At 45.8% G+C, this 13783-nt stretch overlaps 1 protein-coding gene across 2 annotated transcripts in view; it reads left to right on the forward strand.

Annotated features, from left to right (window-relative positions):
- The window catches only part of WBP1L (WW domain binding protein 1 like), a 54277-nt gene that overhangs the window by 16662 nt on the left and 23832 nt on the right, over positions 1-13783 (forward strand). The window contains exon 1 of one of the 2 annotated variants that reach the window (XM_046649208.1): positions 4789-4991. The exons of the other annotated variant lie outside the window; for it this stretch is intronic. Coding sequence (XP_046505164.1) covers positions 4965-4991 — 27 coding nt within the window. The 5' untranslated portion in view covers positions 4789-4964. Of the gene's footprint in view, positions 1-4788; positions 4992-13783 lie in introns of those variants that run through there. 2 annotated transcript variants of the gene reach the window in all.

Below are 13783 nucleotides of genomic sequence, written 5' to 3' on the forward strand. Positions count from 1 at the left end.
CTTCCTGCCCTTACTGTCTCTACTCTTCCCCCCGCATTTATTATAGAGTGCTTGTGTTTGTTTCTGTGTCCGGTGTCTTTTCTCCCTAACTGGGTAATTAAATAAATAAATCCTCCGGGGCAAGACTAATTCATCCAATAGTGCATCCTTCTCATCCCCATAGTAGATCCTGGGTGGCTGGATGTGACTGTGACTATCAGGTCGCAAAAGATGGAGAAGTGACACTTACAATATCAGAATGCCATCTCCATGTGTGTTCAAGCTATTTTGGAGCTACACGAGCCTTGTTAAAATGCTTGCTCCACTGCCTACTAGGTGTGTGTCGTTGGGTGAGTTACCTAACTTCACTGCCACTCGTGTTTTTCCTCTGAAAAATAGGAGATATCAATGTGTGTTAGAGTCCTTCCTCTGGGAAATAATGCTTTTGATGTTTAGCAAGTGATTATGTACTGCAGTTAGGGGCTGTTTGCCCAACTGTCTTTCTGGAGAGACTCAATAGTAGGAAAGCATCCACAGGTTTTTATGGGTTCCTTGTGGAAGAAATAAGCCCTGTGACTTGTGGAACTCCCATCCTGCTCAGAAAGCAGGAGAGGTATGTTTTCTTGCCTCAGCAGCCTTGCTACATGTCTGCCTTTGTCCAGCCCCAGGACATAGATAAGCTAGTATTCTTGGTTTTCTGGCAGCTATGCGATCCTTAGCATTTCTACTTGGCAAAGTTCTGAAAATCTTTTTTCCGGGTTTGGAATTCTTCCCGTGGCATTCCCCAAAATAATTACTTCAGGATCCTTTTATTGATGCCCAGCCTCACATTCATGACGTGAAGATGTCTCGGTTTGACTTTTATTGTTGCCCTCATGTTGGCTTGGGATTTGAATTCGTATTCACTTCTATTTTTTTGTCAGAACTCTAGGGCATTTAAATGCACCTGTGCCCAACCTGAGAGAGATAAGAAAAGTCTCTTATCTTAGATGTTCTGTGTCTGCCTAGCAGCCTCCACTCCACCCTCCTGAAAATAAAATGGCTTTAGGTCTGGAGAGTCTCTTTTACCCTAGAAGCCTGGCAGTTGCTGTCAGTTCTGACAAAAATCCTCTTTCTTCAGATTCCTTGATTGCAAAATTAGAAACCCCTGGCCCTCTGCCCTAGTCTCCTTCAGCCTCAGCCGGCCAGATGCCATGGCTGTGGAACAGTTTACCGGGTTACCCGAGATCCAAGGCATGCGAAGATCTTCCGCTCCAGCTTGCTCCTTGTATGGGGACCAGTTGTGGGCTGGGAACAGATGAGAACTTTGGGGCCTTCCCAGTCATTTACCTCACAGACCTCTGGCTCCGAAGTGGGTCAGAATGGGAATCCTGGGGTCCAGGGGCCCTGACTCCACACTCTGGAACCCCACTGTCAGATCCAGCATAAGTGGCGGTTTTATAAATAGGGTTCTGGGGCACTAACTGCGACATGTATGTCTGCTCAAGGTTCAACTGACTCTCAATTCTGGTTTTTGTCTTAGTAGTAACTTCTGCTCTAATATCATGACTCTTGTCTTATTGTAAAGGAAACAATCTTTGGAGCAAGAGACTTTGTTCAAATCCTTGCTCTACCCCTGCTAACTGAGTGACCTGGGGCAAGGTCTCCATATGCCTCAATTTCTGCAACTGTCCATGGGGATAATAGGGGTAACATCATGGGGGTGTTGCGGCGCTGTGAGATGTGGGTTAAATGGAGTTCCTTCCTAGCGCAGAGTCCGGCTCATTTTCATTGCTGAACAAATAGCTGTCTCTCCCCAGCTCCATCCCAGAATTTAAAGATTATAAATAGGCTGCCTGGAAAAATGTTGCCAAAAGATTCCTAAATCAACTATAGTGAAAGAATGAATTCCACTAGCCATGAACGGACATGCTGTTGCAGTATGTCCTCAAGTAAGAAATTAATCTGAATCCAAAGGATTTCAGCATTACTGTCTTTGGGAGTGCTCTGAACTGGGGAGGAGGGGACTGGGTCACTAGAAGGACTGCTTGGGGCTGTAAACGGTTGTTAAACCGCAACATTTTGACAACATAATCCTACTTAATTCTCATTTAGTGTGACTTTTTTTTTTTTTAGTGAATTTAACATTGAATTTAATTCTGAATTGTCAGGCAGATGCCTAAAATTATTTGAAGAAGGATTTGACTTACTCTTGGTCCGCTGTTGTATGAGCCTGGATCACTTACATAAAAGATACTTTTTTTTCAGACTAGCAGAAATTGCTAACGATTATATTGCCGCTTAAATCTCTAAGCTGACTACTTTGTCCCTGGGTTGTGGTAATATTTGTAGGGCATGGCAAAAAAGTGAATTCGCCTTTTTGGGAATGCCTGCATTTGTCCATTCAGCTTCTTTTTCTCCCCACCCCACCCCCCATCTCAGTGCTCATTGAGGATTGGTCAGCAAAGGGCTAGGGGCAAGGAGAAGGAGATTAGTGAAAAGAAGCCGTTATCAGCAATCACTTTGTTAGAGTAGACGATACTGTGCTACGTGTGATGCTTTGGGTTTAATGCTGCCTTGCACACAGGAATTTATAATCTTGTGAGAAGATAAAAGTAGATAAAGGCTGATTAGAAACACTATCTTAAATAGCATCCATAAAAGGATGATTCATTAGGGGAAAATCTGTAAGCCTATGATGCAATTTTTATCATTTAGATTGAACTTTTACAGAACTATTTTTGGATTTCTAGTAATTTTGTTGCAATTTCACTTATTCAGAGATCACTGCTGCTGCTGATTATTTAGAAATGTGGAATGTTTCCATAGCCCATGAGAGCAAGGATTCCTGAGTGTTTTGCTCATGGCGGTATCTCCAGCACCTAGAACAGTGCCTGGCACTCTGTCGGCGTTCGGTACGTGTGGAACAAATGTATAAGTACATGTACACCATGGTACTCTTTCAGGAAAACTGCAGGGGCCACTCTGTCTTGTTAGGTGGGTTCAGACCCGAGTTGCCCATGAGGGGGTGAGGCTTGCCCTTTCCTCCAGTTTGATTGTTAAGGTTAATAATGCTGCACGTGTTTTCTGGTGATCGGCGGTTGCCAGGGAACTGAGGAAGTGAAAGGAGGGCATTGAAACAGCTTTTTTGCTTTTCCCTGGGTGGCTGCGCCTTGATATCCAGGCCTGCTTGTCTGGCACTTTGGCCTGTATGTGCAAGTGGTAGGAAGGCACAGCAGAGACTGGCCGACTGTCTTGAGAATACCTGTTTGTTGAAGAATGGCTCCCTAGTCCCCCGACACCTGCAGCAGCAGAAGCCACTTCTCTCTACACACTACCCCTCTCCTCTTCTCCATAGCAGTGAGGCCGTGTTCTTTTAGTGAGTCTTGAGGAAATGGCTCAGCTGGCTGGGCTCATTCATTTCCTTGTCAGGAAAGGCGATGTGACCTTGACCGTCAGTGGGAGACCTGCAGCAAGCACATTGCGTGTCTGGCTGGATTCGCTAATAATTGAAAAGTACTTTTGGCAACTCCCCATGCTGTAAGTGTTGCATAGTGCTAATTTATTGTCCTAGGTGGATAGATACTAATTTGCGAGAATCATTTCTGATTTACCTGGGTCACACCTCGCACAGTACCACTCCCATGGAGCCCCGTGATAAATATCACTGAAAGAAAGTCGTTGCAGAAAATAAAAAGAAAGATGAGATATACTTGCCTTGAGTCATGGAAAATATAATTAATTTGCAGTCCAAGCAGTTAGGACAAAGTAACTTTGGATTTATAAAGTTCCTCTGAAGACTGTTCTCCTCAAGAAGAGTCATTTCTGCAAGTGCAAATCCAAACCAGGGCATTTTGTCCTTTGCAATGTTGTCTCGGGGCCGGAGCAAGCGACTGTGACCGCTGTTTAGGGAAGGGTGGCCAGACGAGAGCTGGCTTACACCACTGAGGAGAAAAAGTCAGATCGGGACGCCAACCCCAGGGCTTTTGCTTCTTGTGCAAAGCTTGTTGTTAGAGAACCATTTTCTCCATAAACTGAGCTGCTTAGAGAAAAGCACGACAAACCTAAGGTGGTGAACTTTTCCAAAGTACAGGAGTTGGTTTAAATATAGTTGATCTGCTTTACTGGCAACTCGGAGGCTGCAGTGGGACTTGTTGTACCTTTTGTAAGACAAGTGAGGAAAGATGTTGGCACCTGTACATGTGCTGTTTGTTTATGAAATATAAACTCTCCTCTAGAAGCGAGGGCTTGAAAGGTCAGCGTGCAAGGTAGCATGTCCTACCTTAGCTGGGGAAGAGGTGCCTCTCTAGGCCCTCCCCGTGCGAATTGCTGGGATCCCTAGAGAAAGTTGGGACAGCCAGGCTTAATGCACTATTATTTCTTGAGCACTGACTCTGGCCGGTGTGGGGGCAGAAAAGTGTCTGTGAAACTGACAGGCACCCGGCTTGATTTTCTTTCCCAAGGAGTAGAAACAATACCTCGGGAGCTATGGAGTCCAGTCTTTATACAGAGAAATGTAGCTCTTTCAGCCTTAGAGACTTGATTTATGTCCACCCAAGCCACAGGGACATGATGGGAGCGGGCGGCAGCCCCCGTCTTCCTCCAGTTGCCGGCTCCAGCTCTAGGTGGGTCCAGGGCTGGCCAGTGTGGGTTTGCAGCACATCCTCCTCAGTATTCACGGCAGCTGTCTGGAGTTTTTTCTGCTGTGCCTGAACTGATGTCATTTCCCCCTTGGCAGACAGTTTCGGCTTTGCTGCGTCTGAGATATGTCACGAGAAGGTGGGGGTGGGTCTGAGCCGGTGGGGGGGTGGGGAGTAGCGAGGCGAGCAGGAGGGAGAGTGCCGGCTTGGTCCCAGGACTCTGTTTACTTTCTCTTCTTTGCTCGGGAAGGCTGGTTAACTGGAACCGCCGAGCACGCAGGCCCACCGGGGGAAATGCTCTTTCCAAGACCTTAACTTTTAAAAGCTCTTTGTTCCAAACGTTAGTGTGGACGATGCTCTTGCAGGATGCCTTTTCTTTTGGGTCTTAGACAGGTAACTGAACGGGTTGTACGGGGCTCGGGTTCGGGAAGGGAGGAAGGGTGGGAGCTTGTTTATCGGGCTACCGCTTTGGGTGGAGGGAACCTTTGAGAAAATGCCTCACAGTTACAGCAGGCCGGCTCCCGTACAGAATTTTCCTGCCTTCCCTTCTTGTTTGCCAGTTGCTCCTTACTTCCAGAGCCACCGTATTCTTAACCCCATACATCCCTGAGGTCTCTCTGGGGCCGTCCATTCTGATTTTCCATTAGACACCACAAAATCGTTTCCGAAGCCTTGTGGAGGAAATAGTTGAGGGGTGAGGGTGGGGAGGGGAGAGGCAGAGTGAGATGCTTCATCAAAACCCCTTTTATTCCTTCTCCATTTTAATTCAGCGACTTAGCAGAGATTTCTTCACAGTTCCCTGGTTCTAAAGAGGTTCTGAGGCAGGGAGGGGGGTGTCTGCTTTTAAAGGGAAGGGCTCCCAAAGGCTTTTTCCTTTGAAGCATGTGGTGAGGGCTGCGTGGCTGAGGGACCTCCTGGATACCTCAGAGGGATGGGGGTGAGACTGACCACATTTTGGCTTTCGTGACCGATTTTTCAAAACCAGCGGACCCCTGTGGCAGAGACTTGATTGGTTTGCGAGCCGCACTTTGAAGTAGGGGCACTAAATTATCACCGGTAACCTAGTGTGGAATGAGAGAACAGTAGCGAGCGAGCAACTGCTTGCTGTCTGCTGAGAACACAGCTGTTGCCAACTATTTGTTCCAGGCCTTCTGAGAGTTGGCCACCTCCCACCCCCTCTTTGGTCTGAGAGGCATGTCTGTATCGGAATGTGTAACTGTAACCAGTGGTGGCTGTAGGAGGGGGTGGGGACCGGCACACACCCTCTGCTGCTTGTCCTGGGTGAGGAAAAGCCACAGATGAGATCAAACTAGAAGCTTTAGAGAGTTGCTGCTAGAGCCTGCTGGTTTAATCTCACTCTTAGAAAAAGCGCTAGGTGAGCAGATCTCCCTTGGGTTGCCTGAAATTCTTTTAAAAGTAAGCTTCTCTGAAAAGCTCCACACATTCCATTACTGCCCTTGTTCATCTTAAGTGTTTCTTTGAGGCAGCTGATAGGCAGAGAATGGGGACCCCATTCAGGCACCTCCTCTGTCGCCCAAGAAAGGTCGTTCTTTTAACCTGTGGGCCGAGTGAGCCCTGGCGAGGATTTTGAGCCGTGTTAGAAATAGGATAGATGAAGCATCTCATGCTATGTCAGCTGGTGGAGGAGAGAGCCCGGAAACTGCCTGATGTAGTGGAAAGAGCAGGGCTGGGGAGCCAGAAAGACCTGCGTCCGCATCCTGGCTCCCCCATGGTCTTGGGCAGACACTTAAATGTTCTGAACCTCATGTTTGAAGTGGAAATAATAAAACCTCATTGAAGAGTTATCGGGAAGGTTTTTCAAAAGAATGTATTTAAAACATTAGCTCCTTGGCTGGCTGAGAGTAGGCATTTAGTAAAAATGTAACTTTTTTTTTTTTTGAGGAAGATTAGCCCTGAACTAACATCTGCCAGTCCTCCTCTTTTTGCTGAGGAAGACTGGCCCTGAGCTAACATCTGTGCCCATCTTCCTCTACTGTATATGTGGGACGCCTACCAGAGCGTGGCTTGCCAAGTGGTGCCATGTCCACACCCAGGATCCAAACCGGCAAACCCCGGGCGGCTGAAGCAGAATGTGCGCACTTAACTGCTGCGCCACTGGGCTGGCCCCATAACTATTATTTTTATCTACTCATTCCTAAAGGATGCAAGACCGCAGGGGTAGAGGAAACTAGAAGGTAGAGGACAGATTCCTTTAAAGAGGTAGGGGGGCGGTTAGTGTGCAGGAGCTCTTCGCCTGTCATTTGGTGGCTACCGTTGTGCGTTGACTGTGAGTTGGAGGCCGTCATTTCCTGTACCAATATACTATTAATCTTACGTAGTGAGGTGTCAGGAAGGGGAGGGCCTACGTCCAGAACTTCCCCTCAGTTAAGTGAGAGGATGCAGTGGTGGGTGAAGTGAAGGGCTGGGTTGGTTGTCATGGGGAGCATCTCAGGATCCACAGCAGGTGAATCTTTGGTTTTCGTTTCTGAACGAGTTCCTGGTAGAAGGCTGAACTAGAGAACCTCTTGAAGGCCCTTTCTGCCCTCGGCTTCTGCGGTTCAAACCCTGCCTGTAAAAACCTTAGGTATTTTTGGTTATATAATTTTGTATATTCCCAGCATTTCTATGTCTGACATTGTAACTACATTCTTTATTGGAGCTAGGTAAAAGCCAGCCTTCAAAAGATTACTTGGTGATAACTGTATTTTTTTAAAAAAACACAAAAATATATATGCTATTAGTTTTCATCATGCATAATATGTATATACTTTCATGTATTTTCCCCCTTATTCCACATAACGCCCCTGTCTTACGTGGTAGTCTGATTCTGTTTCTGCAGAAGTGCACGCTGTGGCTTGCAGAAGTTAAGCTACTTGCCCACAGTTGCTCAGCTAGGGAAATGGTGATTGAAATTTGTTTTTTTTTTAACCCAGGTCTTTTGATTCCAAAGCTTGGAGTTTTCCTCACTACCTAGACTGCGTTGCCCAACGTCTGTGAGAGTGGAGTAGCATTAATGCGCTATTCTAGTTGGGGCACATTTCCTGAAGGCTGTTTCTAGGCGGCCCAGGTACCAGATAAAACACTGTGTGTGCGTGTTTGCATTTTCCTCTGTGAAAGAATCTCCTGGGTGCAGCATCTACTGAATAAAGCCCCTGCACGGAGGTTTTGAACACTTGATGAATGTGGACCTGGCACAAAGGATGCAAAGATAGATAAAGCACACTCTTGACTCCCAGGGAGCTCACACTCTAATGCAATAGTTCTCAAAATGCATAAAAATCACCTGGGAGTGGGGCTTATTAAAACGTAGATTCTGTAGGCCTGGAGCCAGGACCCAGGAGTATGCATTTCTATTGAGCTCTCCGGGTGGTTCTGCCCCAGGTGGTTTCTGGCCACACTTTGGGAGATTACCACCCTCCCCTCCCCCCGCCAGGTTTAGTAGCAAGGAAATAGTTACATGACAATGTGCTGAGACTCTAACAGAGGAATGCCAGGTGGACTAGGACGACAGAGGGTAGGAAAGCATCTAAATCAGGGTAGGGGAGGGGGGGTGGGCATGGAAGCCTTTTCTGAGAAGGTGAGATCTGATCTGAGTCTTGAAGGATGAGTAGAAGTTGATCAGACACACCAGCTGAGGAAAGCGCATTCCAGACAGATCAGGTTGGGAGTGTCGTTTTTGTTTTCTCTGGATGAGAAGGGAAACTGTCACCTGTGTGTCTTGGTGTTAACTATGCCTGAGCAAGACAAGGACCCTGGCTCACCAAGTTTTGGTGTTCTTTATGTCACAAAGGAGGAGGAAAGCACCGGACCCTTCAGTCTAATACTGAGTGTGGCCTGAATTCAGTGTCTGCAAAGGGCAGATGGACCATAGGCTGTGTTAGTTCTTCTATGCAAGGGACAGTTAAGACAGCTCACTGGAAGCCACAATGTTGACTAAAGAACAGTCTTTTTGTGCTTAGAGGAGCTACAGTTCAGAAGAGAGTCACCTGCAGAACTTTCTGGGTGTGTACCACATTTTAGATGCAACTCACAATTAAGCATACTATCCCTTTATTATCTGGGGAGATCAGAAAATGAGTTTTCTGGTTAAAAGAGAATCCATCATGTATACCTAACGAATGGATCAGTGATTTTTAGAGAACAAGATTGCAACAGAATGTTCTTAGTCTGCTGATTTGAATTAATTCTATTTGATGTTTGATTCAGAAGATATTGGTTTTGTAATGCTGGAGGATTCTTATGACCAGCATTCTATATCTGAAAAGTATTGTGCACCTATTCTCTTCAAAGCATGTTGTGGATACAAAGAGGTGTAAACTCCATCCCTACCCTCAAGGGGTTTATAGTCAGGCAGTGAAAGTAGAACAAGTCTACGGGTAATTGGAACATTCGGCAGGTGGTGGTGAGTGACATTAGAAAGGAACAGAGTTCTGTGGGGGTTCAGAGGTGTGAAGAGATGGCTTTCTGCAGGTGGCCCTTTCCACAGTACAGTAGTCTCAGTTGTTGCACTGTGGGTGTGTCAAAGGACCTGTTGATGGTAAGTTCTAGTCGATGGAATGCAGGCTAGCCCCATCAAGACAATACTTTGTGTTTCACACCATGAAATGTTGCCTTTCTCTGGGCGGTGCCCACTGTCCTCACCAATGAAGTGAGGTGATCCCTAACACTGGAAGGAAACTGAGGTGGATCTGGGAGCCTCTCAAGCAATGTGCCCTTGCCCGTGTTGGAATTTGTCATTGCTGGAGGCACAGAGGACCACCTCCTGGCCCAGGGGGCTATTTGTATTTTTGAAAGGGGGAGCTGGTACTATAGGCCTTTGGCTGGCCTGATGTTGAATGTAACGTGGCAACCAGAATGTTGAACCCCAGTTACTTCCAGGACGTAGTAAGAGATCTTAGGAGCATGCTGAAAGTGCTCTGGTGATAGCCAGCCTAAAGCCGCAGGTGGGAGCCACGGCCAGGGAGAGGGTAGAGGGAATTTGCCAAGTTCTAATTTAATCCCTAATAGCTGGATATTAGCCAACATTTACGTGATACTTTTATTATTCCATCACGACAGCCACCCATGAGGCAGGAGGTCTTAATCTCCTTTCTATTGTGAGGAAACCGAAACTCAATAAGTTACGTCTTCAAGATCACACACCTGATATATGGCGCTGGTGGCTCTGGAGGCCAGGTCTTCTCAGTGTTGCCCTTCTCTTGCATATTGCTCTGTTATGGTACCTGCTCCAAAATCTGCTGCCAGACCTCCCTGCACACGTTGTGCTCTGCAAAGGACTAAGGGTTGACTCCCATTACCCTCCTGTGTGCTTAGCCTGTCTGTACCAGGTTCAGGATAAATTAAGCAAGACGCTGTTTAGAAGGGAACTGGCTGTATATAATGCAGCAAAAACCAAGGTGACATTTGTTGTTTGTACTACCAGAGGTTGAAGCCAAAATTCTTATCAGAACTGATTTGTAAAAATCTTGTAAGTGACAGCTCCGTAGAACATGTTTTCAGGTCCCTGGTGTCACCAGGGGAAAAAAGGGTGGTTCTTATCCAGGCCCTTTCAGGGGAATTTTTAAACCCCCAACCATCTCTGTTGCAAGAAGCTGGTTTTTAGAGGAATGCAGCTTGTTTTTCATTACATTCCTGTTATCAAAGCAGAGAAACCAGTGGACTGGACAGTAACTTAGTGGAAAAGACTGGATCTGCTGATTTTGAAACTTTTATCCAGGATGGAGCCAAAGAAAACACTCACTTCCTCCAGTGATATCCCATGAGTTTGATCCACCCCCTCCCGCCCCTTTTCCTTGAAGAGGTAAATTTTAGTCCAGGAAAGCAGAATAATTTGGGGCTACTTTAAAAACTGTGCTATAAAATTCTTTGTCCTGCCCTAATTCCCTGGCAGCTAAATACTAGTTTCTTAACTCTCCCTCCCTAGTTCTTGACTCTGTTTGTTGCTAATTTGTAGCAACAGCTAGCTGAAACAGCTCTGGATGTTGACCTGCTTTGGCCATTTCTATGCCCCTCTGTAGCCGTTGCTTTCTGGGCAGGGCTTAATTGGACTTGAACGCTGGCCCTTACAAGAGCATCTGTTGTTGTTTGCTGGAAATGGTGATTCCGTGACTTGCTTGACCTATCTTGTTCTTTTAATCAAGAGTGAGAGGAGAGGCAGTGGTGGAAAGCTGTATGCATTTCGGGAAAAAGAAAGGCATGCTTTGAGAATAGCTGGAGTATGACACAGTGACTTCTTTTCCTGAAAGTGGCTTAGGGTTTGCCGTGTGTTGCACATAAGACATTGGTTCCCTTGGGCATTGCATCAAGGGGGCCAGAATATTTATTATTGTTTGGTTCTTTTGCTTAACACACATGCTCTCAGGAGCTTCCATGGAACTGTGACACATGGTATCATTCTTGGTTTCCAGTACTGCCCAACTGATGATGTGGTTTTCATCAAGGGTTTGGAAATCCCTGTTTACCCACCAGAGAGTGGTGTGAATACTTGTGACCTCCTACTCCTCCAGGTGTGGCTCTGGAGCATGGTGGGGAGGTCCAGGATAGGCTGGGGCAGGCTGCCAACAGAAATAGAATGTGCAGTCACTCTTCTGTCTCTGGGTGAGGTTCCGGATTTCTGGGTCAGGCTCAGATTGTGCTGGGTTGCTGTAAACCCATCATGGCCAGAGAGCCATGGGTAGGTCTCTCAGCAGTCATGCGAAAGAAATCACATCGCCATAGCCTTGGAGGATCCCTTCATGCTGCTGCTTGTACTGCATAGCTGAGAGACACAGGGAGCGCAGGGGAGGACTAGCCCCTGTTGTTACTTGACCGTCGGTCACCAGGATCAGTACTTCCTGGAGGGTTTTGCATGTCTGATCCTTTGCGAGGTAGGGTAGGTGCACTTGTGAGATGGACATCAGTCCTGCCCTTGGGGAATTTACAGAGTGGCTGGGGAGCCCATGCATGAGGCAATCTGGTAACGACTGGATGGAACACGATTCTGCACTAAATTGTGTGGTACAGTTTGGCTGGAACAGTGGTTGTAAACTAGGAACAATTTTGTCCCCCTCCCCAGAGGACATTTGGCAATGTGTGGACATTGTTGATTGTCACAGCTAGAGGGCTGAGATGTTGCTACCGGCATCTAGTGAGTAGAGGCCAGGGTTGCTGCTAAACCTCCTACAATGCCCAGGACAGTCACAATAAAGAATTACCTGGCTCCAAATGTCAATAGTGCCAAGGTGGAGAAACTCTGGATACTACTGATACATAATGTGGTCCACTCTGCTTAGGAAGGAGTCACAGATGTCACAGCCCTCAGGGAAGGTAGACAGAGACGTTTTAATAAATACGTGTACTTGTTCCTGCTGCATTCCAGGCAATATGTGTTAATTATCTGCCCCGAGATTTAGCATCTTGTCATCTTGGTTGCCTCTAATCAGCAGGTGCTATGTCTTGTTAAGGACAGGCATGGAATTAGTCTTTTATGGCCAGTAGATAATGTCAACAAGCCCTTCGGGAACTGACGTTTTATTTCTTACTCTGAATGATCTGGGTAACCACTCCCCAGAAGGATAGGATCTCCTTCCTATCCAGTTGTGCCCAAATAACTTTATACAGTTTAAAGAACAGTTAGACTACAGTTATTTTAATAACAGGCCGTATTTCAAGCCAGGTGCCTATTGCCGTGGCTTGGGTCTGTGGTAATCTGTCTCTGGTAGTATACTAAATTCCCCCTTTTCTAAATCATCTGACATCTCTTTTACTCTTTAAGTGTAAGGTCTTAGAGTTCAGAAAGTTCTTTAAAGTTCTTTAGAGTCTTTTGGAGACATAGCCTCTGGATTATGAGGATTTTAAAAAATTTTGTATCTGTTTGCAGGAGACCATTTTTAATGTGACCCTTTGTCCAAGGTAGAAAGTTTCCTTGAACAGTGTTGAACTTTTTACTGGCAATAACTCTCTGGTACTGATCTCTAGACAGATAGGCACACAAGATGAGTCCTGTTGTTATTTCTTCTGCTCCCAATAAAAGCCTACTGCAGTGAGATGGAACTGCTGAGAAAAAATGGGGTTACATCGAATTTTGCTTAAAGTGAGGAATGTCTCTGAGATCACGCGTGCTCTTCGCTGTCAAATCAAACCGTGGTGAATCTCTTTTAAAGCACGTTAGCAACAAGTTAATCTGTGCCTTCAATACTTCAGATCCCTTTGAAAACTGTACCTCTCTCTGGACAAAGAAGCATTTTATTTGATCAAGAAACTTTTTCAGGATATAGCGAAAACTTTGATGAGCTAGAAACCAGTCATAGAAAGAATACTGAACAAAGTGTCCGAAGACCAGGGTTTTGATGGTCTCGATTCTGTCACATACACCCTTGGCTAAGTGTCAGTTCCTTGTCCATAAGGTGAAGATGGTAGCACTTCTTTTATAGGGTGCTGGCTGGCAGGCTCAAATGCGAGGCTGGCTCTTAGAGAAGTTTGAAGAGCTTTCGAGTCCTATATAAATGTGTATTATATATATGTTAATTATATATGTGTTGCGTATATCTCATCATTGCTCCAAATTATGACCCTGAGGCTTTGCCACATTATAAATCTTTTAAAAAAGGAGGAATCCTATTGATTAGACTGTACTTAATTAAGCCACAAAATGATCCTGAATATTTCAGGAAGGTTTTCAGCAACAAGAACTGAAACATAAACTTTTTTTTTTAACCTAATGATTTATTACAAAGTTCTTCAAAGGTAAAGTCCATATCTTATCTGTCTTTTTCGTACCTGTCAGCATCTAGCATGAAAGTTTAGGATAACCCCTAAGCATTAAATTATTTCCACTAACATTTGGGCTTGAGATCCAGAAAACTTGTTATAGCTGTGTGACCACTCTGAACCTCAGTTCCCTAGTTTCCTGTAAAAAGGGGGAATGCATAACATAGGTAAAAATGCCCAGCAAATCCTTGATAAACCCCATCACTGGGCAGAACTTGGTTCTGTCACATCTCTTGAGTGTTGTGGCAGGAGGTTTTCCTGATTCTCTAGAGTTATTCCCCTCATGCACCAAAGAAGTGCCCTCCTCTCTGTGGGTACCTATTTTACATGTCATGTGTAAGGTGTTGCTTGAGCCTCAATGTAGAGAATGCAGGTGTCTGCTGTTTATATCTGGGCCTCTGCAGCATGCCTTCCCCTCAGGGTGAGGGGATGAACGA

This window comes from Equus quagga, chromosome 2 (genome assembly GCF_021613505.1).
Source record: "Equus quagga isolate Etosha38 chromosome 2, UCLA_HA_Equagga_1.0, whole genome shotgun sequence".
NCBI classification, from domain to species: domain Eukaryota; kingdom Metazoa; phylum Chordata; class Mammalia; order Perissodactyla; family Equidae; genus Equus; species Equus quagga.